The sequence below is a fragment of the Ranitomeya variabilis genome, chromosome 4 (genome assembly GCF_051348905.1).
Source record: "Ranitomeya variabilis isolate aRanVar5 chromosome 4, aRanVar5.hap1, whole genome shotgun sequence".
In the NCBI taxonomy this organism is placed as follows: Eukaryota; Metazoa; Chordata; class Amphibia; order Anura; family Dendrobatidae; genus Ranitomeya; species Ranitomeya variabilis.
In genome coordinates, this window is record NC_135235.1 from 642,019,730 (window position 1) to 642,041,333 (window position 21,604).

The 21,604-nt window shown below is 42.8% G+C and overlaps 1 protein-coding gene across 1 annotated transcript in view; it reads right to left on the minus strand.

Annotated features, from left to right (window-relative positions):
- The window catches only part of LOC143768164 (uncharacterized), a 121,334-nt gene that overhangs the window by 51,695 nt on the left and 48,035 nt on the right, over positions 1–21,604 (minus strand). Inside the window, exons 2-6 of the mRNA XM_077256853.1 lie at positions 13,292–13,441; positions 12,986–13,162; positions 12,779–12,902; positions 12,598–12,695; positions 9,084–9,186 (exon numbers count right to left, since the gene is read on the minus strand). Coding sequence (XP_077112968.1) covers positions 9,084–9,186; positions 12,598–12,695; positions 12,779–12,902; positions 12,986–13,162; positions 13,292–13,441 — 652 coding nt within the window. The remainder of the gene's footprint in view (positions 1–9,083; positions 9,187–12,597; positions 12,696–12,778; positions 12,903–12,985; positions 13,163–13,291; positions 13,442–21,604) is intronic.

Here is a 21,604-nt window from a genome sequence, read left to right on the forward strand (position 1 = left end):
CTGGAAATATTGAACGCATGCGCATAAACAACGCAAATGCAGGCAAAAACGCATAAAAACGCATGCACACGCAGTGTTTTTTTGCCATCATGTGTAAGCTGATGCGGATAAAAAACGCTGCGTAAACATGCGCTTGCATGCATTTTGGCATGCGTTTGCGCTTGCAGATGATACGCTGCACACATATACGCAAATGTAAACTTAGCCTAAAACAGATGAAGGAAAAATGGAAAGAGTACCTCTACAAGAACGACTCAGTGATATGGGAAGAAATGGAGACTGGAAATGATGGAAAGCTGAAAATCTTAAAAGACGAAGTCGTTGCTGCAATAAAGTTGCTGTCAGACAACAAAGAACCTGCATGTCACAATATTCCAATATGCCAGTAGAGCTAATAAAGCCTTCTGAAGCAGCAGTTGATCTCATCACACTCATGTGTCAACAGACATGGACAACTCGTAAGTGATCCAAGGACTGGCCAAGATCCGTATTTATTCCTATTCCGAAGGAGGGAGGTGCTACCAATTGTGGAACATTGAAGATCTTAGAAAGACAGTTACAGCCTTTGACAACGACCTGCCATACGAAAAAGCAGGATTCAGAAAAGGCAAAGGAACAAGAGATGTGAATGCTAACATTAGATGGATGGAAAAGGCCAAAGAATACAACAAGGAAATCAATTTTTTTACAGCCAAACCTAAGACTGTGTTGATCACCAGAAACTTCGGAATACCATGAAGGATAGTGCCAGTACATCTAATCAGCCTCAATAGGAACCTATACATTGAACCAAGAAGCAACATTCTGAACGGAACACAGTGACACGGCATAGCTCAAATTAGGCGTCAGAAAGGCAGCATCCTGTCACCATTTCTCTTCAAGTTATATGCAGAAGCTATTTTCAGGAAGGTTGTACTTGCCAAAAAAAAGAAGCAATCAAAATTGCTGGACAAATCACAAGCAATCTTAAATATGCAGATGATAATAGAAAAAAGATAATAAAAGATTAATAGCCTCAAGAGTATTTTCAAAACTGAAAATAAAGATTAAAAGAACAACCACAAGACGGATTTCATCAAACAAGGTATCATTTTAATCAGTATAACGGCGCCAACCTGACAGCCTCTGTAGGTTACTGTGCACAATCCTGCATAAATATTAAATAAAGGGCACCTGCAGTAGATTAACCCTCCTAAGCCATCTATATGGGCATGTAGGTCATGAAAATTTGAATGACATGAAACCTTGTTATCTTGTTATCCAATATCTTATTACTGACAAATCCACATATTTCCTAATTTGTACACTACGGTTCCAAAGTTTAAGGTCACCCAGACAATTTTGTGTTTTCCATGAAAACTTATACTTTTATCAATCAAATGAGTTGCCAAATGAATTTAAAATCTAGTGCAGACATTGACAAGGTTCGAAAAAAAATATTTTATTTGAAATAATAATTTTCTCCTTCAAACTTTGCTTTCATCAAAGAATGCTCTCTTTGCAGCAATTACAGCATTGCAGACATTTGGCATTCTAGCAGTTAATTTGCTGAGGTAATCTGGAGAAATTTCACCCCATGCTTCCAGAAGCCCCTCCCACAAGTTGGTTTTGCGTGATGGGCATGTTTTGCATACCATATGGTCAAGCTGCTCCCACAACAGCTCAATGGGGTGGAGATCGGGTGACTGCGCTGGCCACTCCATTACAGATAGAATACCAGCTGCCTGCTTCTTCCTTAAATAGTTCTTGCATAATTTGGAGGTGTGCTTTGGGTCATTGTCCTTTTGTAGGATGAAATTGGTTCCAATCAAGCGCTGTCCACAGGATATGGCATGGCGTTGCAAAATGGAGTGATAGCCTTCCTTATTCAAAATCTCTTTTACCTTGTACAAATCTCCCACTTTACCAGCACCAAAGCAACTCCAGACTATCACATTACCTTCACCATGCTTGACAGATGGCGTCACTCTTCCAGCATCTTTTCAGTTGTTCTGCATCTCACAAATATTCTTCTTTGTGATCCAAACACCTCAAGCTTGGAATTGTCTGCCCATAACACTTTTTTCCAATCTACCTCTGCCCAATGTTTGTGTTCTTTTGCCCATATTAATCTTTTCCTTTTATTAGCCAGTCTCAGATATGGCTTTTTCTTTGCCACTCTGCCCTGAAGGCCAGCATCCTGGAGTCACCTCTTCACTGTAGACGTTGACACTGGAGTTTTGCATGTACTATGTAATGAAGCTGCCAGTTGAGGACCTGAGAGGCATCAATTTCTCAAACTACAGACTCTAATGTACTTTAATTGTTGCTCAGTTGTGCAGCGGGGCCTCCCACTTCTCTTTCTACTCTGGATAGAGCCTGTTTGTGCTCTCCTCTGAAGGGAGTAGTACACACCGTTGTAGGAAATCTTCAGTTTCTTGGCAATCTCTAACATGGAATAGCCTTCATTTCTAAGAACAAGAATAGACTGTCGAGTTTCACATGAAAGTTATTTTTTTCTGGCCATTTTGAGAGTTTAATTTAATGCTTCAGATTCTCATCTAGGTCAGGTTTATAGGTTCTCTAATCAGCCAAACTGTTTTCAGCTGTGCTAACATACCTGCACAAGGGTTTTCAAGGGTATTCTAACCATCCATTAGCCTTCTTACACAGTTAGCAAACAAAAAGTACAATAAGAACACTGGAGTGATGGTTGTTGGAAATGGGCCTCTATACACCTATGAAGATATTGCAAACCAGACGTTTGCAGCTAGAATGGTCATTTACCACATTAACAATGTATAGAGTGCATTTCTGAATCATTTAATGTTAGCTCCATTGGAAAAAATGGTGCTTTTCTTTCAAAAATAAGGACATTTCTAAGTGACCCTAAACTTTGGAACGGTAGTGTAAATGAGTTGTTAAGATATGTGGGCCAGACATAGATCTCCCTGACAATCTGCCTTCTGGGTTGTTACTAATCTCACATGTATAATGACTGACAATCGCTCTCCTGATCTGCATGTCTCACTCTGGTAATGTCCCCTTTCATTTAAATTATTAAAGTATTACAAGAAAAATTAAGACTAATGCCTAAAATATATCCAATATAAGTATAGACATGACTCTTATATAAATTAACATTTCTTTACATCCATACGATTCGTTTGACAACTGTGAAGGTAAAAGGGATGATATACACCATCATTAAGAACGAATTGTCCCAATTAATGCATAAACCAGAGTGGTCTCCAAACTCATCAGTTAGAGACTTAACATTGGCCAGGGATTATTCTGTAACTCCCAGAAAAATCAATAGATCATCTGCATAAAGACTAACTTATCTGTTACAGCCCAATAGAAAAAACCTTGTACTTGCCCTATTACTTAGTAGGCCTTACGATTTCTGCTATAACCTCCATGGCTAAATTCCCAATGACCCCACCAACTCCAAGTTCAGTAAAGTACTAACCTCTCCGCCCCAGTTTAACAAAGACTTAGAGCAGTGTTTCTCAACTCCAGTCCTCAAGACCCACCAACAGGTCAAGTTTTCATGATATCCTTAGTATTGCACAAGTCATAATTTCATCATCTGCTCAAGCATTAATTCCATCACCTATGCAATACTAAGGAAATCCTGAAAACATGACCTTGGTGGGTCTTGGGACTTAGAACACTGACTTAGAGAATGTTATGGCATAAACTATAGCACTTTAGAGTCTCAGGAAAGAATAAAGAATACACACATCTCATGGAGGAGGTAACTCATGCAGATGGAGTAGAAAAATAGTATTAGTTATTCTTCAGATGAAGCTCATTCAAACCTAGACAGTCAAAGGCCTCTCTGGACTTATCAAATAATGGGACTCCTTAAATGCTGACACCCTTACTTGGCTAGATACAGCATTATATTAGGTACTTGAGAGGGATTTTTTTAATGCACTTCTTGATATCCTGAAAATGTGAACAAAATTTCTGACTGTCTGCCAAGAAGTCCAGAAATATGGACGCCTAGAATCCTGCTATCTGGAGGTCAGGGTGATTTCATGCCAGCTAAAGAATTTTGTCCATATCTTTAACCCCTTAACATCCAATGACGGATATATCCGACACTGGACACCTCCCCTTGTTTGGTGCGGGCTCCGGCGAAGAGCCCGCACCTTTTCCGCACATGATGGCTGATCTGATCAGCTGTCATGTGCTCCTAACAGCAACGGGTGGGATCGCGATCTACCCACGGCTGTTAACATTTTAAATGCCGCTGTCAAACTCTGAGCAAAAAAGTGAGCATTTATGCTACATAGAGCTTTGTGCAGGCCTATGATCGTGTCCCTGACATCCTTATAAAGCTCTTTTGTCTTGCCCGTGTTGTAGAGGTTAGAGTCTGACTGATTAATTGAGTCTGTGGACAGGAGTCTTTTATAAAGGTGACTATGTAAGACAGCTGTCTTTAATGTGGGTAACGAGTTGATTAGGAGCGTCTAACTGGTCTGTAGGAGAAGGAACTCTTAAAATGGTTGGTAGGGGATCAAATACTTATTTCTCACTGCAAAAAGCAAATAAATGTAAATAACTTATACAATGTGATTTTCTGGATTTTGTTTTTGATATTCTATCTCTCAATGTTAAAATTAACCTACCCTTAAAATTATAGATTGTTTATGTCTTTGTCAGTGGGTAAACTTACAAAATCAGCAAGGGATCAAATAATTATTTATAAGTATTATATACTGTAATTAAATGGTTTAACATAATTTATATGGCTCGTGTTGACCCCTGCCCTGGAATTCACCCCCCCCCCCCATTCAAAATGAGACACATTGAGCTGAATTCTTTAATTTTCTTTAGTTGTTCTATAATGGTTAAAGTGAACCTGTCAGCAGTTTTGGCCGATATGAGACACGGCCATCACCTTTCAGGGCTGACATACAGCATTCTATATTCACAGCCACATATCCCTCTACTCCAACATTCTGTTTAGGGGACTTTAACATATTAACGGACCCTCAAAACGATAAACTGTTGGTTAGCATTATGCGAGATGGTGTTCAGTGGCCTTCGAATCTACAGGCTTTTGCGGGTGAGTTGGGGTTTCTAGACCTCTGGTGGGTGTGAAATAGTTATTTTAGAGTGTACCTTTGCATACTATCCCTAGAAACATGTTGTCCAGAATTGACTGTGTTCGAAAGTGTGGAGACCCTTCAGATGGTGTCACTTGGATTATCTACCTAGGGGCATTTCAGATCATTGCACATTACTGGAGCAGATCTCTCCTTCACCTGAAATGTGTCATAAATATAGGATTTATCCCTTCTGGTTGTCCCTAACTGGGGAAAAAGATAGAATAACTGACCAAATTCAAGTGTCTAGGAAGCCCACACTGGGGAGGGAAGTGTGTCAGTGATCTGGGAGGCCTTCAACCCATATTTGAGAGGGATGTTTGAGATCTGGTGTTATCCGCCTGCCAAATGTTTCTTGAAGCTAAAGGGATCCCTTCTGAGTCTATATTAAGACCCACCAGATTGAGCATCACACACAACTTTTTTTCTTTTGGAGAGGAGCTATATCTACAATGCAACAGAACTGCTATGGGCAGCAAAATAAAAAAGCTATAGGAGAAAAGAAGCGCACATAGGGTCTTATCTGACAATTTCAGAATCTGTTATTCAGAAAACTGCTCATCTGGTGCCCCTTTGATAGAGCATATAAACGTCAGCTGCCGCAAATCCACGGGTCAGCGCTGTTGAAGAAATGGAAATGCGGACATATTGATGAAAAAGAATGGTGGTTTTATTCAACGAGTTTCGAAGTCTACATATGACTTCTTCCTCAGGAAATACCACACACATATGAAAAAACAGCAATGGTTTGCTGTATAAGAAGGTTCAAAATTCTAAATCTGGCGCCAAAGGAACCACCTGACAAACAGTGTCAGAGTTCATGACATAGACACATGGTATAACACGTGACATGATAATGAATTGATGAAAACTTGCTAAAATCATAAATATAAATTCATTAAATTATAACCATTTCTATTAAATTGCAGGTTAATTTGTGGAACAAATAAAAAAAAAATTGTTCAGAAAAAGGCGAAATACATATATACTAGATGGTGGCCCGATTCTAACTCATCGGGTATTCTAGAATATGCATGTCCTTGTAGTATATTGCCCAGCCACGTAGTATATTGCCCAGCCGCGTAGTATATTGCACAGCCCATGTAGTATATTGCCCAGCCACATAGTATATTGCACAGCCATGTAGTATATTGCACAGCGACGTAGTATATTGCCCAGCCCAAGGAGTATATAGCACAGGCCACGGAGTATAAAGCACAGGCCACGGAGTATATAGTACAGGCCACGGAGTATATTGCACAGCCCACGGAGTATATAGCACAGGCCACAGAGTATATTGCACAGACACGTAGTATATAGCACAGGCCAAGGAGTATATTGCAGAGCCCACGTAGTATATTGCACAGCCCACGGAGTATATACTCACCTTCCGTCCGTAGCTGTCACCGCCGCATGTGATGCGATGTTTCCTGCTGTCGCGGCCATCATCACTGACCGCGGCCGTCATCACTCACCGCGGCCGCAAATTTAGTCCCCGGCTTTTGGCGGCGGTAGGCCCAACAGCGCCCATGGTCCCGGCCGGCTCCGCCTTCCTCACGGCAACTCCGCCCCCTTTGGAGCGCGTCTGGCTGGGCCTGTACGGAGTGGGCAGGGACTTGCTCTGCATAGTTCCTGGCCTCCCTGCCCTTTTGTCTCCGGCCACTGGCTGGCTGCGACCCGCGGCCGCTAATTTAGTTCCCGGCTTTTGACTGCGGTAGGCCCAACAGTGCCTATGGTCCTGGCCGGCTCCACCCTCCTCATGGCGACTCCACCACCTTAGCAGCGCTTCTGGCCGGGCCTGTACGGAGTGGGCGGGGAATCGCTCTGCATACTTCCTGGCCTCCCCTGCCCTTTTGTCTCCACCCACTGGCTGGCCGCAATCAATGAATATCCGCGACAGACAGACGGAAGTGCCCCTTAGACAGTTATATAGATATGAAGAAAAAGGGAGAAGATGTATATATACAGTATATATATATATATTTCTCCTTTTTCTGAACAATTTTCCTTTTATTTGTTCCACAAATAAACCTGTAATGTAATAGAAATGGTTATAATTTAATGAATTTAAATTTATGATTTTAGCAAGTTTTTATCAATTCATTATCATGTCATGTGTCATACCATGTGTCTATGTCATGAACTCTGTTTGTCAGGTGGTTCCTTTGGCACCGGAATTGAATTTTGAACCTACTTATACAGCAAACCATTATTGTTTTTTCATATGTGTGTGGTATTTACTGAGGAAGAAGTCATATGTAGACTTCGAAACGCGTTGAATAAAACCACCATTCCTTTCATCAATAGGTCCGGATTGCCATTTGTTCAGCTGCACGGACAATATCCGCAAAAATCCTTTATATGGGCAGCAAAATGGCACCCCTGTATGCCAACCTTTTCATGGCTAAATTGGAAAATGACTTTTTACCATCCTGCTCCATCAAACCATTGGCCTATGTCTGTTATATCGATGACATCTTAATAATCTGGACTGAGTCTGAACAAGAACTTCTAAAATTCCATGACAAATTCAATACATTTCACCCCACGATAAACCTGACATTGGACCACTCAAAAACGGAAATCAACTTTCTGGATACCACCATAAGAACTCAAATTGGTTTAATTCTGACATCGGTGTATAGGAAACAAATTGACCGTCCCACATACCTCAGATGGAACAGTTTCCACCCGAAACAAATTAAAAAGTTCATCGTCTACAGCCAGGCCCTTAGATATAATTGTATCTGTTCCAGCCCAACGGATAGGTATGAACACTTAACACATCTTAAAAAGACAATCAAGGCTACCACATCACCTCTATTGATGATCAGAACTTTAGAGCCACAAGGATCTATAGAAGTCAATTACTTCAATACAGAGAAAAAGAGGAAAATAATCGTGTACCTCTGGTGGTGACCTACAACCCACAGCCTGAGGTACTGAGAAAAACTGCTAAAAAACACCATCACATCTTACACACGGATGACCGGCTATAGACAATATTCAAAGACCCTCCCTTGCTGTGCTACAGGCAACCTCCAAATGTAAGAAACCTCATGATCCAAAATTCAATGACCTCAGATGCACCGAGAGGAACTTATTCGTGCAATGTGAAGAGCTGCAAAACCTGCACTCATGTAGAGACCAAAGTCAGGATACCGATTCCCAAAACATCAACAGGACTATAAGATTCTCGGGACATTCACATGTTCTTCTTCCAATGTGGTGTACTTAATTCTGTGCACTATATGTCCTATTGGGGGCATCTATGTGGGAGAAACAGGACAGAAACTGAGAGCAAGGATGAGGTCTCATCAACACACAATTGCAGATAAAAAAAAAACATTTACCGGTGGCCAAACATTTCTGTGGTCCAAGAGACACAACCGAAAACAATATGAAAGTTGTCGTGTTAAAAGGCAATTTTAAATCACAAAAACATTGCCGGGTTTGGGAATACAAACTTTTTAAGTTTTTGATTCCCTCCACACAGGACTAAATCTGTTACAAGGATATACGACTCACTATAGAATCTGAGGAATCTGATCCAAAGGAGTTTAGGGCACCAGGCCACCGATCCTACTTGGATATTGGGACTATAAAACTTTCAAACCACTAATATAATCAAATTAAGGATTCAGTCTCTGGGCTCAGCTTGTTTATTTAAATGTTCATTTATTATACCATGCCGATCTTTTTTTTTTCTCTTTTTGTTGTTTTTTGTGTGCATATTTTTGTGTTTCTTCAGAAACTTTGTTATACCATGCCTGAGGAAAAAACCTAAGAAGTCTCGAAAGATTGCTTTGCAACATCATTTATTTTTGTTAGCCATTAAAAGGTATCATAACTGCAAGATTATCTTGTTTTTCACACTGAGAGCATCATTTTTTCAACTGGCTAACATGGTACCAAACCCCTGTTTTCTTTTAACTGTTTGAAGTATAATCTGTGACTTCTCTGCATTTAGTGGTCACTACTCACCTGTGTGGTTATCTGTAGGAATCTCCTCTTTACACCACTCATCACCCCTCACATATGTCTCTGTAGTACTAATATGGGCCAGGTCTTTACCCTGAAACAAAGACTGTAAAAGCCACAGACAGATGGAGAAGTTGTAAGAAATGACATAGAAGAACAGAAAAAAAATCAAAAATTAACATAATGACCATAAATGACAGCCGTAGTTATCACATAGCTGCAAGTCTCCTGTATAAATCCAACCTGTCGATTCCTAACTCTAATCAGCAGTCTCAGTCTCAACCTGAAAATTGTGAGAAGATCCAGACAACATCTAATGTCTGTGATTAGCTTTATCCTGTCATTTGTACCAAGTATAAAACATACACTAAATGGCCACTTTATTAGAGACACCCATCTTGTATCATGTTGAACCTCCTTTGGTCTACAAAACCTCAGCAATGTATTGTGTCATAGATTTTACTAGTAGTTGAAATACCTTTAATCTATTGCATAGTACTGTAAGTGTGGAAAAAGTACTGCAACGTAAGAATGCTTTAAAAAATATAAGTGTTAATTTATTTTGGTCAATTAACAAAATGCAAAGTGAACGAACAAAAGAGAAATCTAAATGAAATCAATGTTTTGTGTGACCTCCTTTGCCTGAAAAACAGCATCAATTCTTCTAAGTACACTTGTGCACAGATTTTGAAGGAACTCAGCTTCATAATTGTTCCAAACATCTTGGAGAACTAACCAGAGGTATTCTCTGGATGTCGCTTGCCTAAACACTTCTGTCTCTTTATATTACAGACAGACTGGATGCTGCCAAGATCAGGGCTCTTTGGGGCCATATCATGACTTTGGGGATTCCTGTGTTCTTTATTCTGAAGATACCATATTTTTTAGACTACAAAGTGCAACTTTTCCCCAATATTTGGGAGGAAAATGGGGGGTGCATCTAATAGTCTGATTGCAGGCTTACCGGGGGGTGTAGCATCGGAACCAGAAGCGGCAGAGGTGTGGCGATGCTGAGGCTCAGTGTCGGCGGTGGGCGATGCGGAGTGCATCATTGGTTTCCCTGCGGCCATCTTCATGAAGCTGTGAGCTGCCGGAGGCGGCGCGTACGCAGATTGAGATCTCAGCAGCCCTCGGCTTCAGGAAAACGACCGCCAGAGGCCACGCGTGATTGAGATTTTGGCAGCCATTTCCAGGAAGATGGCCATTGAGAAACCGGTGATGCACTCGGCTCTGCTCGCCGTGGACACCGGGCTGTGGCGTCGGCAGATTTCTGCCACCAACATCCTGAGGAAGCGACCCTGCTTCATGCTTTGCCTCACTGCCAACACCGGACCCACAGCATCGCACCCCGGGACTGCAGCATTGTCTCACTTCTGCTGCAGCAGGCTTCCTGAGGAAGGGACAATGCCTCCTGTGACCCCGCTCTACCACCGCCAGCCCTCAAGTAAGATACCTTAAATTCAGACAATAAGACAGACCCCCATCTTATAAAAATCTTTTTTTCTGCAATTTTCCAGCCCAAAATTTGGGGTGCGTCTTATGGTCCAGTGTGTCTTATAGTCTGAAAAATACGGTAGTTCTTAAATACAAGTATGTTTGGGTTCATTATTCTACTGCAGAATAAATTTTGAGCCAATCAGACGCATCTCTGATGGTACTGCATGATGGACTTTTCTGACATTGTGCATTGTCCTTCTACCACAGGGTAAACAACTGCTATGACTGGATGAACTTGATGACACAAATGTTAAGGTAAGCTCTAATATCCAAACCACCATACACTTGTTTAAGAGGACCCAGAATGTTCCAAGAAAACATTCCCATCACAATTACTCCAACTACACCAGCTTGAAATATTGACAACTGATAGGAAAAATACATGGATTGATGCTGCTGTCTCAAAATTCTGACTTTGTCATCAGCATGGTGCAACATAAATCGGGATTCATCTACCCAGACAATATTTTCCACTGTTCAGTCATATAATTGTTGCTCTTTTTTGCTCAAGTAAGTTTTTTCTTTCCACTTCCCCTTTGATAGTAACAGAACTGGTCATCTACTGTTACAGTCTATTGCACACCTGTCTCGGATCTGTGCTCAGATACCTACGCCCCAGTCTTTTAAATTGTCTTCTGCTCCACGTTGAGCTTTGCAGGTAGTCCTGCGTGCTCCCATTTGTTGATCTTCCTAGGCCTATATAAAATCTCCAAAGACAAACACCTGTGTCTTGGTAATAAGAATTTCTAGTAGACTTTTACTTTGTAAGTACACAGTTCCTTTACACAGTCTCCATGATGTCTGCTGGCTGTCTGTGGTTTCCAGTCCCTGAGTTACTTGTCTGCTGCTTCTTATACCACTGCTATCTGTCTGCGGTTTTCTGCATGCCTCCAATCTGCCTGCGACATTCATGGTATTCCGACTTTCTAGTTACTCCAGAATTCTGTCTGCTACCTATTCCCAGTCTGTTAGGACCTCTGCTGCCTGTCCACCAGTGGTTTCTCGGACGTCTCCTTGTCGCCTGTGGCTTACATGGTATTTAGACTTTATTGTTGCTCTGGAGATTCGTCTGCTACCTGTCTGAGGTCTCCATGACGCCTCCTGGCTGCTTGTGGCTTCCACTCCTTCAGTCTTCTATCTGCCTGCCACCTTCAGTAACTCTGCAATCTGTCTGCTGTCTCCAAGACATCTCCTGGCAGCTTGCAACTTCCAGTCCTTCAGTCTCCTATCTGCCTCTGCACTTTAGTAACTCTGCAACTTGCCTGCAGTCTCCAAGACATCTCCTATCTGCCTGCGGCTTCCAGTCCTTTGATTTCCTGTTTGCCTGTGGTCTTTAGTAACACTGCTCTTTGTCATTGTTCTTCAAGATGCCTCCTGGCTGTCTGCGGCTTTTTGTCCACCGGTTAACTGTCTGTGTCCTGCATGCATTACCTGTCTGCTGCAGCGGTGCCCCTGTGCCCACCCAGACCATGGGCTTAGAGGGTCCACCTCACCTAGTGATCCCCTTCTAGTAACAAAGACTGCTAAAAAACGACAAGCACATTTGGAAACATTTGTTAAACACCAGCTTTGTATCCAGCTGTAATTTCCATGAATGTTCACTTCCTGTGCCAGAGAACAATTTTTTATTTCTTCCACAACAAGTTGCATGCGTCCATGAGATCATCTTTCATTGAATGTTTTTCCTCGATCACAACATTCTCTAGATACTCTTGACACCATTACATGTAAAAGCCTCACAAGATTTTTTTTTTTTAAATACTGGCCCTAGCCATGTTTCAAGTCACTCAATCTCTCATTCTAATGTGGATTCATATTGAAAACTGATCACTTGATTTTCCGCTGCACTCCAGGGCCTCATTTCTATAAAGTACAGTTTTTTCATGGGAAAGTGTTGGTGTCTCTAACACATTGTCCATACAGTCTATAAAACTGGTAAATAAAACAGGACTGAACGCAAGAACTTTACTGATATCTACACAACATAGGGGACATCTCATGATACATTTTCTCCATCTACCTGATGATCTTGAGGAACATTGAGATTTTCTTGTTTCCAGTCTTGTGGAAGAAGAGGACGGGGACATTTCTCTGGTGTTGTCCTCTTACTGGATTGAACTGGAGGAAACACATACAGGGACTGAGTTCATTCTTTACATACAGATAATTATAGGCCTTGTATACTTAGTCATGTCTATTACCTGGTGATGTGAGGGGCTGAGGAACCTCCATCATGATGTCCTTATATTGATCTTTGTGTCCTTCTAAATACTCCCACTCCTCCATGGAGAAATAGACAGTGACATCTTGATACCTTATAGGAACCTGACACAGACAATGATACCATCATGCCTCCTATCCCTCCATAGCATTACTCTATAATGTCCCAGCATTCCCAGCAGTGTCACCTCTCTAGTCAGCAGCTCAATCATCTTGTAGGTGAGGTCTAAGATCTTCTGCTCATTGATATCTTTATGTTTCATGGGGTGAGGTGGAGACCTTGTAAGTCTTGTGGGTCTTCCCCATCCCTCAGATACAGGGGCCTGACAGCACTCACTAGACGTCTTCTTTTCTTCTGTGTAATCCTGGTTATGGAGAGACACATTAATAAATCTCACGACAGACATTTCCAGAGTCCTCACCTCTCCAGTTCTGTCCATCTGTTATTCCCATAGATAAGAATGATGTAATGTGACGTCATCAGAATCTCTCACCTCACCAGTAAGCTGGAAGAGGATCTCTAGGGTGAGGTGTAATATCCTCTCCGCCATCTTGTCCCTGTCCATATCCATGCTTGATGAGTCAATCTGGAAAATTCTCTTATATAGAAGATCTCCACTGAGAGGATACGATAGTGTAGGGACCTGAATGGGAAGAAAATGACGATGTAACATCCTAAAGATCCCATGTAAGAAATCTCTGGAGCTGTTACTGGTTTCACATGATCACTACATACAGTCATGACCTTGATCTGCCCCCGGTATAACACACAATCCAATAATAGTCACATACAGAGATTTGCCACAGAATATCTCCAATCCAGCACCAAAAATAGGACACATCTAAAAGAAAATCTAAATTATATTTATTAAATATGAACAAAACAAAGTTATAAAGTGCAGGGAACATCCACAGAGATCAGGAAGGCAAAACCAAGGACATCAGTAACAGATGATAGAACATTAATACAGCTATGTGAAAAAGTGTTTGCCCCTTCCTGATTTACTATTATTTTTCTTGTTTGTCACACTTACATGTTTCAGATCACCAAACAAATTTAAATATTAGACAAAGATGACACAAGTAAACAGAAAATGCAGTTTTTAAATGAAGGTTGTTATTATTAAGGGAAAAACAAACAAAGTGATGGCCATTTCCTCCCCCACTTAAAACATAAATTAACTGTGGTTTTGTCACATCTTTGGGATGCTGAGTTCAAATTCCCTAGCCACATGCAGACCTGATTACTGGCATACCTGTTCTCAATCAAAAAATTACTTAAATAGAACCAGCCTAACAAAGTGAAGAAGACCAAAAGATCCTAACATAGATAGCAAGGCCGAAAAAGACATTTGTCCATCCAGTTCAGCCTATATTCTGTGAGAATTAGGGTTGAGCGACTTTCATTTTTTTAAGATCGAGTCGGGTTTTTGTGAAACCCGACTTTGTCCAGAGTCGAGTCGAGTGCAGTCGGCCGATTATCGCTAAAAGTCGGGGATCGACCGAAACACGAAACCCAATGCAAGTCAATGGGGAAGCATATTCGGCAGTGAGTGGAGGCCAGGAAAACACCTACAGTGCCCATTTTAATGCCAAAAACATCCATTCTTGTTTCTGAAGCTTGTCAATCTTAATTAACTTTCTAATAATAGTTGGGCATTGGAAATTGGGGGTCATTTGGCAAAAGTTGTGGGGGGTAGGGCTGGTTCAAGGTTTTAGTGGGCCCAGGAAACGTGGACTACGTCACGGCGGTGGAGCAGTGAGAGGTAAGTATGTCAAGTTTGCAAGTGCTGTGATCCTAAGCAAGCAGGGGGTGCCCACTCGTTGGCATTGGCACTGGCACAGGGCCCCTCAAAGTACAGCGGTGTATTTGCACGGCGGGGGCGCCTCCCACCAGCAGCGACACTTTTGCGTACTCTGAGGGGCCCTGTGCCAGTGACGTCGCCAACGAGTATGCTCCCCCCCACCTGATGAAGGAACCTGCACTTTCATCTGCACCTTCCTCTTTGTCCCTGTGTAAGGTGGTATAACATGCGGGAAGGGGAACCTTACTTTCAGCAGGGTTAGATTCTGGCTGTGTAGAGTGCAAGGGGAATGTAGTGGTCTAGGTCAATGTACCAGCAGACTCATCTAGCAGTGGCTGGGCAATGGGCAGGATGAGGAGGAAACACAGATATAGGGCCAAAGAATAAAGTAGGCTAAATGCAGTTCAAAATTGGTAACAGGACTAAACAGGCGGCATTGCTTTGTTCAGTGGAGTAGCAAACCCAGGAGCAGCAGACGCTGTTTTAAGGGCCCAACCACACTAGTAGGCCAAATGCAGTTTAATATCTGCTACTATAGGCCAAAAGCCTAAAGACTGAAGCTCAGCTTTATACAGTGGAGGACAACACCAGGGAGTGGCAGACCCCGTTGGTAGGCCGTAACCACCAAGCTTTTTAAAAAACAGCACTTAATGAGAGCCAGAAGGTTGAAGCTCAGCTTTATTCAGTTGAGGTCAACACCAGGGAGCGGCAGACACTGTTAGTAGGCCGTAACCACCAAGCTTTTTAAAAAACAGCACTTTATGAGAGCCAGAAGGTTGAAGCTCAGATTTATTCAGTTGAGGAAAACACCAGGGAGCGGCAGACACCGTTAGTAGGCCGTAACCACCAAGTTTTTTAAAAAACAGCACTTAATGAGAGCCAGAAGGTTGAAGCTCAGCTTTATTCAGTTGAGGTCAACACCAGGGAGCGGCAGACCCCGTTAGTGGGCCGTAACCACCAAGCTTTTTAAAAAACAGCACTTAATGAGAGCCAGAAGGTTGAAGCTCAGCTTTATTCAGTTGAGGTCAACACCAGGGAGCAGCAGACACCGTTAGTAGGCCGTAACCACCAATTCTTTTTTAAAAAAGCACTTAATGAGAGCCAGAAGGTTGAAGCTCAGCTTTATTCAGTTGAGGAAAACACCAGGGAGCGGCAGACACCGTTAGTAGGCCGTAACCACCAAGTTTTTTTTAAAAAACAGCACTTAATGAGAGCCAGAAGGTTGAAGCTCAGCTTTATTCAGTTGAGGTCGACACCAGGGAGCGGCAGACACCGTTAGTAGGCCGTAACTAAAGTTGAAGGGCAAATGCAGTTTAATATCTGATACTTTAGGCCGAAAGCCTAAAGACTGAAGCTCAGCTTTATACAGTTGAGGTCAACACCAGGGAGCGGCAGACACCGTTAGTTGGCCGTAACCACCAATTTTTTTAAAAAACAGCACTTAATGAGAGCCAGAAGGTTGAAGCTCAGATTTATTCAGTTGAGGAAAACACCAGGGAGCGGCAGACACCGTTAGTAGGCCGTCACCACTAAGCTTTTTAAAAAACAGCACTCAATGAGAGCCAGAAGGTTGAAGCTCAGCTTTATTCAGTTGAGGTCAACACCAGGTAGGGGCAGACACCATTAGTAGGCCGTAACCACCAAGCTTTTTAAAAAACAGCACTTAATGAGAGCCAGAAGGTTGAAGCTCAGCTTTATTCAGTTGAGGTCAACACCAGGGAGCGGCAGACACCGTTAGTAGGCCGTAACCACCAAGCTTTTTAAAAAACAGCACTCAATGAGTGCCAGAAGGTTGAAGCTCAGCTTTATTCAGTTGAGGTCAACACCAGGGAGCGGCAGACACCATTAGTAGGCCGTAACCACCAAGCTTTTTAAAAAACAGCACTTAATGAGAGCCAGAAGGTTGAAGCTCAGATTTAGACAGTGGAGGACAATTTTAATTAGGGACTGCAGACAGACTTAGTAGGCTGTCCCCTGTGGACCATGCATCCACCACATTAACCCATTGCGCCGTAATGGACACGTAACCTTCCGTGGCCATGCCTACAGGTCCATGCGTCTGTTGTCAGGTGCACCTTTGTACTCACAGATTGCCAGAGTGCATGGACAATGCGGTCTTTTACATGCTGGTGGAGGGTTGGGATGGCTTTTCTCGCAAAAGAAGTGTCGACTGGTTAGCTTGAAGCGTGGTACAGCGTAGTCCATCATGGCTTTATTAATATTAAATAAAATATATAAATAGGCTCTATGAACTTTTAAATAGGTTCCAGGTAAACGGGCAGCATTGGTGTGGTCAGCAGAGGAGGATTGCAAGTAGGGACCGCAGACAGGCTAATGAAGGCCTAAAATAACAAAAAATAGGCTCATGGCAGTTTTAAATAGGTTACATGGATACACAGGCAGCATTGTGGTCAGTGGAGGAGTATTGCAAGGAGGGACCGCAGACAGGCTAATGAAGGCCTAAAATAACAAAAAATAGGCTCATGGCAGTTTTAAATAGGTTACATGGATACACAGACAGCATTGTGGTCAGTGGAGGAGTATTGCAAGTAGGGACCGCAGATAGGCTAATGAAGGCCTAAAATAACAAAAAATAGGCTCAAGGCAGTTTTAAATCGGTTACATGGATACACAGGCAGCATTGTGGTCAGTGGAGGAGTATTGCAAGGAGGGACCGCAGACAGGCTAATGAAGGCCTAAAATAAAAAATAGGCTCAAGGCAGTTTTAAATCGGTTACATGGATACACAGGCAGCATTGTGGTCAGTGGAGGAGTATTGCAAGTAGGGACCGCAGACAGGCGGATACACAGGCAGCATTGTGGTCAGTGGAGGAGTATTGCAAGTAGGGACCGCAGACAGGCTAATGAAGGCCCGCAGACAGGCTAATGAAGGCCTAAAATAACTAAAAATAGGCTCATGGCAGTTTTAAATCGGTTACATGGATACACAGGCAGCATTGTGGTCAGTGGAGGAGTATTGCAAGTAGGGACCGCAGACAGGCTAATGAAGGCCTAAAATAACAAAAAATAGGCTCAAGGCAGTTTTAAATCGGTTACATGGATACACAGGCAGCATTGTGGTCAGTGGAGGAGTATTGCAAGGAGGGACCGCAGACAGGCTAATGAAGGCCTAAAATAACAAAAAATAGGCTCATGGCAGTTTTAAATCGGTTACATGGATACACAGGCAGCATTGTGGTCAGTGGAGGAGTATTGCAAGTAGGGACCGCAGACAGGCTAATGAAGGCCTAAAATAACAAAAAATAGGCTCAAGGCAGTTTTAAATCGGTTACATGGATACACAGGCAGCATTGTGGTCAGTGGAGGAGTATTGCAAGGAGGGACCGCAGACAGGCTAATGAAGGCCTAAAATAAAAAATAGGCTCAAGGCAGTTTTAAATCGGTTACATGGATACACAGGCAGCATTGTGGTCAGTGGAGGAGTATTGCAAGTAGGGACCGCAGACAGGCTAATGAAGGCCCGCAGACAGGCTAATGAAGGCCTAAAATAACTAAAAATAGGCTCATGGCAGTTTTAAAATCGGTTACATGGATACACAGGCAGCATTGTGGTCAGTGGAGGAGTATTGCAAGTAGGGACTGCAGACAGCCTAATGAAGGCCTAAAATAACAAAAAATAGGCTCAAGGCAGTTTTAAATCGGTTACATGGATACACAGGCAGCATTGTGGTCAGTGGAGGAGTATTGCAAGTAGGGACCGCAGACAGGCTAATGAAGGCCCGCAGACAGGCTAATGAAGGCCTAAAATAACAAAAAATAGGCTCAAGGCAGTTTTAAATTGGTTACATGGATACACAGGCAGCATTGTGGTCAGTGGAGGAGTATTGCAAGGAGGGACCGCAGACAGGCTAATGAAGACCTAAAATAACACAATATAGGTTCAAGGCAGTTTTAAATCGGTTACATGGATACACAGGCAGCATTGTGGTCAGGGGTGGAGTATTGCAAGTAGGGACCGCAGACAGGCTAATGAAGGCCCGCAGACAGGCTAATGAAGGCCTAAAATAACTAAAAATAGGCTCATGGCAGTTTTAAATCGGTTACATGGATACACAGGCAGCATTGTGGTCAGTGGAGGAGTATTGCAAGGAGGGACCGCAGACAGGCTAATGAAGGCCTAAAATAACAAAAAATAGGCTCATGGCAGTTTTAAATCGGTTACATGGATACACAGGCAGCCTTGTGGTCAGTGGAGGAGTATTGCAAGTAGGGACCGCAGACAGGCTAATGAAGGCCTAAAATAACAAAAAATAGGCTCAAGGCAGTTTTAAATCGGTTACATGGATACACAGGCAGCCTTGTGGTCAGTGGAGGAGTATTGCAAGGAGGGACTGCAGACAGGATAATGAAGGCCTAAAATTCCAAAAAATAGGCTCATGGCAGTTTTAAATTGGTTACATGGATACACATGCAGCATTGTGGTCAGTGGAGGAGTATTGCAAGTAGGGACCGCAGACAGGCTAATGAAGGCCTAAAATAACAAAAAATAGGCTCAAGGCAGTTTTAAATCGGTTACATGGATACACAGGCAGCATTGTGGTCAGTGGAGGAGTATTGCAAGGAGGGACCGCAGACAGGCTAATGAAGGCCTAAAATAACAAAAAATAGGCTCATGGCAGTTTTAAATCGGTTACATGGATACACAGGCAGCATTGTGGTCAGTGGAGGAGTATTGCAAGGAGGGACTGCAGACAGGCTAATGAAGGCCTAAAATAACAAAAAATAGGCTCATGGCAGTTTTAAATCGGTTACATGGATACACAGGCAGCATTGTGGTCAGTGGAGGAGTATTGCAAGGAGGGACCGCAGACAGGCTAATGAAGGCCTACAATAACAAAAAATAGGCTCAAGGCAGTTTTAAATCGGTTACATGGATACACAGGCAGCATTGTGGTCAGTGGAGGAGTATTGCAAGGAGGGACCGCAGACAGGCTAATGAAGGCCTAAAATAACAAAAAATAGGCTCATGGCAGTTTTAAATAGGTTACATGGATACACAGACAGCATTGTGGTCAGTGGAGGAGTATTGCAAGTAGGGACCGCAGATAGGCTAATGAAGGCCTAAAATAACAAAAAATAGGCTCAAGGCAGTTTTAAATCGGTTACATGGATACACAGGCAGCATTGTGGTCAGTGGAGGAGTATTGCAAGGAGGGACCGCAGACAGGCTAATGAAGGCCTAAAATAAAAAATAGGCTCAAGGCAGTTTTAAATCGGTTACATGGATACACAGGCAGCATTGTGGTCAGTGGAGGAGTATTGCAAGTAGGGACCGCAGACAGGCGGATACACAGGCAGCATTGTGGTCAGTGGAGGAGTATTGCAAGTAGGGACCGCAGACAGGCTAATGAAGGCCCGCAGACAGGCTAATGAAGGCCTAAAATAACTAAAAATAGGCTCATGGCAGTTTTAAATCGGTTACATGGATACACAGGCAGCATTGTGGTCAGTGGAGGAGTATTGCAAGTAGGGACCGCAGACAGGCTAATGAAGGCCTAAAATAACAAAAAATAGACTCAAGGCAGTTTTAAATCGGTTACATGGATACACAGTCAGCATTGTGGTCAGTGGAGGAGTATTGCAAGGAGGGACCGCAGACAGGCTAATGAAGGCCTAAAATAACAAAAAATAGGCTCATGGCAGTTTTAAATCGGTTACATGGATACACAGGCAGCATTGTGGTCAGTGGAGGAGTATTGCAAGTAGGGAAAGCAGACAGGCTAATGAAGGCCTAAAATAACAAAAAATAGGCTCAAGGCAGTTTTAAATCGGTTACATGGATACACAGGCAGCATTGTGGTCAGTGGAGGAGTATTGCAAGGAGGGACCGCAGACAGGCTAATGAAGGCCTAAAATAAAAAATAGGCTCAAGGCAGTTTTAAATCGGTTACATGGATACACAGGCAGCATTGTGGTCAGTGGAGGAGTATTGCAAGTAGGGACCGCAGACAGGCTAATGAAGGCCTAAAATAACAAAAAATAGGCTCAAGGCAGTTTTAAATCGGTTACATGGATACACAGGCAGCATTGTGGTCAGTGGAGGAGTATTGCAAGGAGGGACCGCAGACAGGCTAATGAAGGCCTAAAATAAAAAATAGGCTCAAGGCAGTTTTAAATCGGTTACATGGATACACAGGCAGCATTGTGGTCAGTGGAGGAGTATTGCAAGTAGGGACTGCAGACAGCCTAATGAAGGCCTAAAATAACAAAAAATAGGCTCAAGGCAGTTTTAAATCGGTTACATGGATACACAGGCAGCATTGTGGTCAGTGGAGGAGTATTGCAAGTAGGGACCGCAGACAGGCTAATGAAGGCCCGCAGACAGGCTAATGAAGGCCTAAAATAACAAAAAATAGGCTCAAGGCAGTTTTAAATTGGTTACATGGATACACAGGCAGCATTGTGGTCAGTGGAGGAGTATTGCAAGGAGGGACCGCAGACAGGCTAATGAAGACCTAAAATAACACAATATAGGTTCAAGGCAGTTTTAAATCGGTTACATGGATACACAGGCAGCATTGTGGTCAGTGGAGGAGTATTGCAAGTAGGGACCGCAGACAGGCTAATGAAGGCCCGCAGACAGGCTAATGAAGGCCTAAAATAACTAAAAATAGGCTCATGGCAGTTTTAAATCGGTTACATGGATACACAGGCAGCATTGTGGTCAGTGGAGGAGTATTGCAAGGAGGGACCGCAGACAGGCTAATGAAGGCCTAAAATAACAAAAAATAGGCTCATGGCAGTTTTAAATCGGTTACATGGATACACAGGCAGCCTTGTGGTCAGTGGAGGAGTATTGCAAGGAGGGACTGCAGACAGGCTAATGAAGGCCTAAAATTCCAAAAAATAGGCTCATGGCAGTTTTAAATCGGTTACATGGATACACATGCAGCATTGTGGTCAGTGGAGGAGTATTGCAAGTAGGGACCGCAGACAGGCTAATGAAGGCCTAAAATAACAAAAAATAGGCTCAAGGCAGTT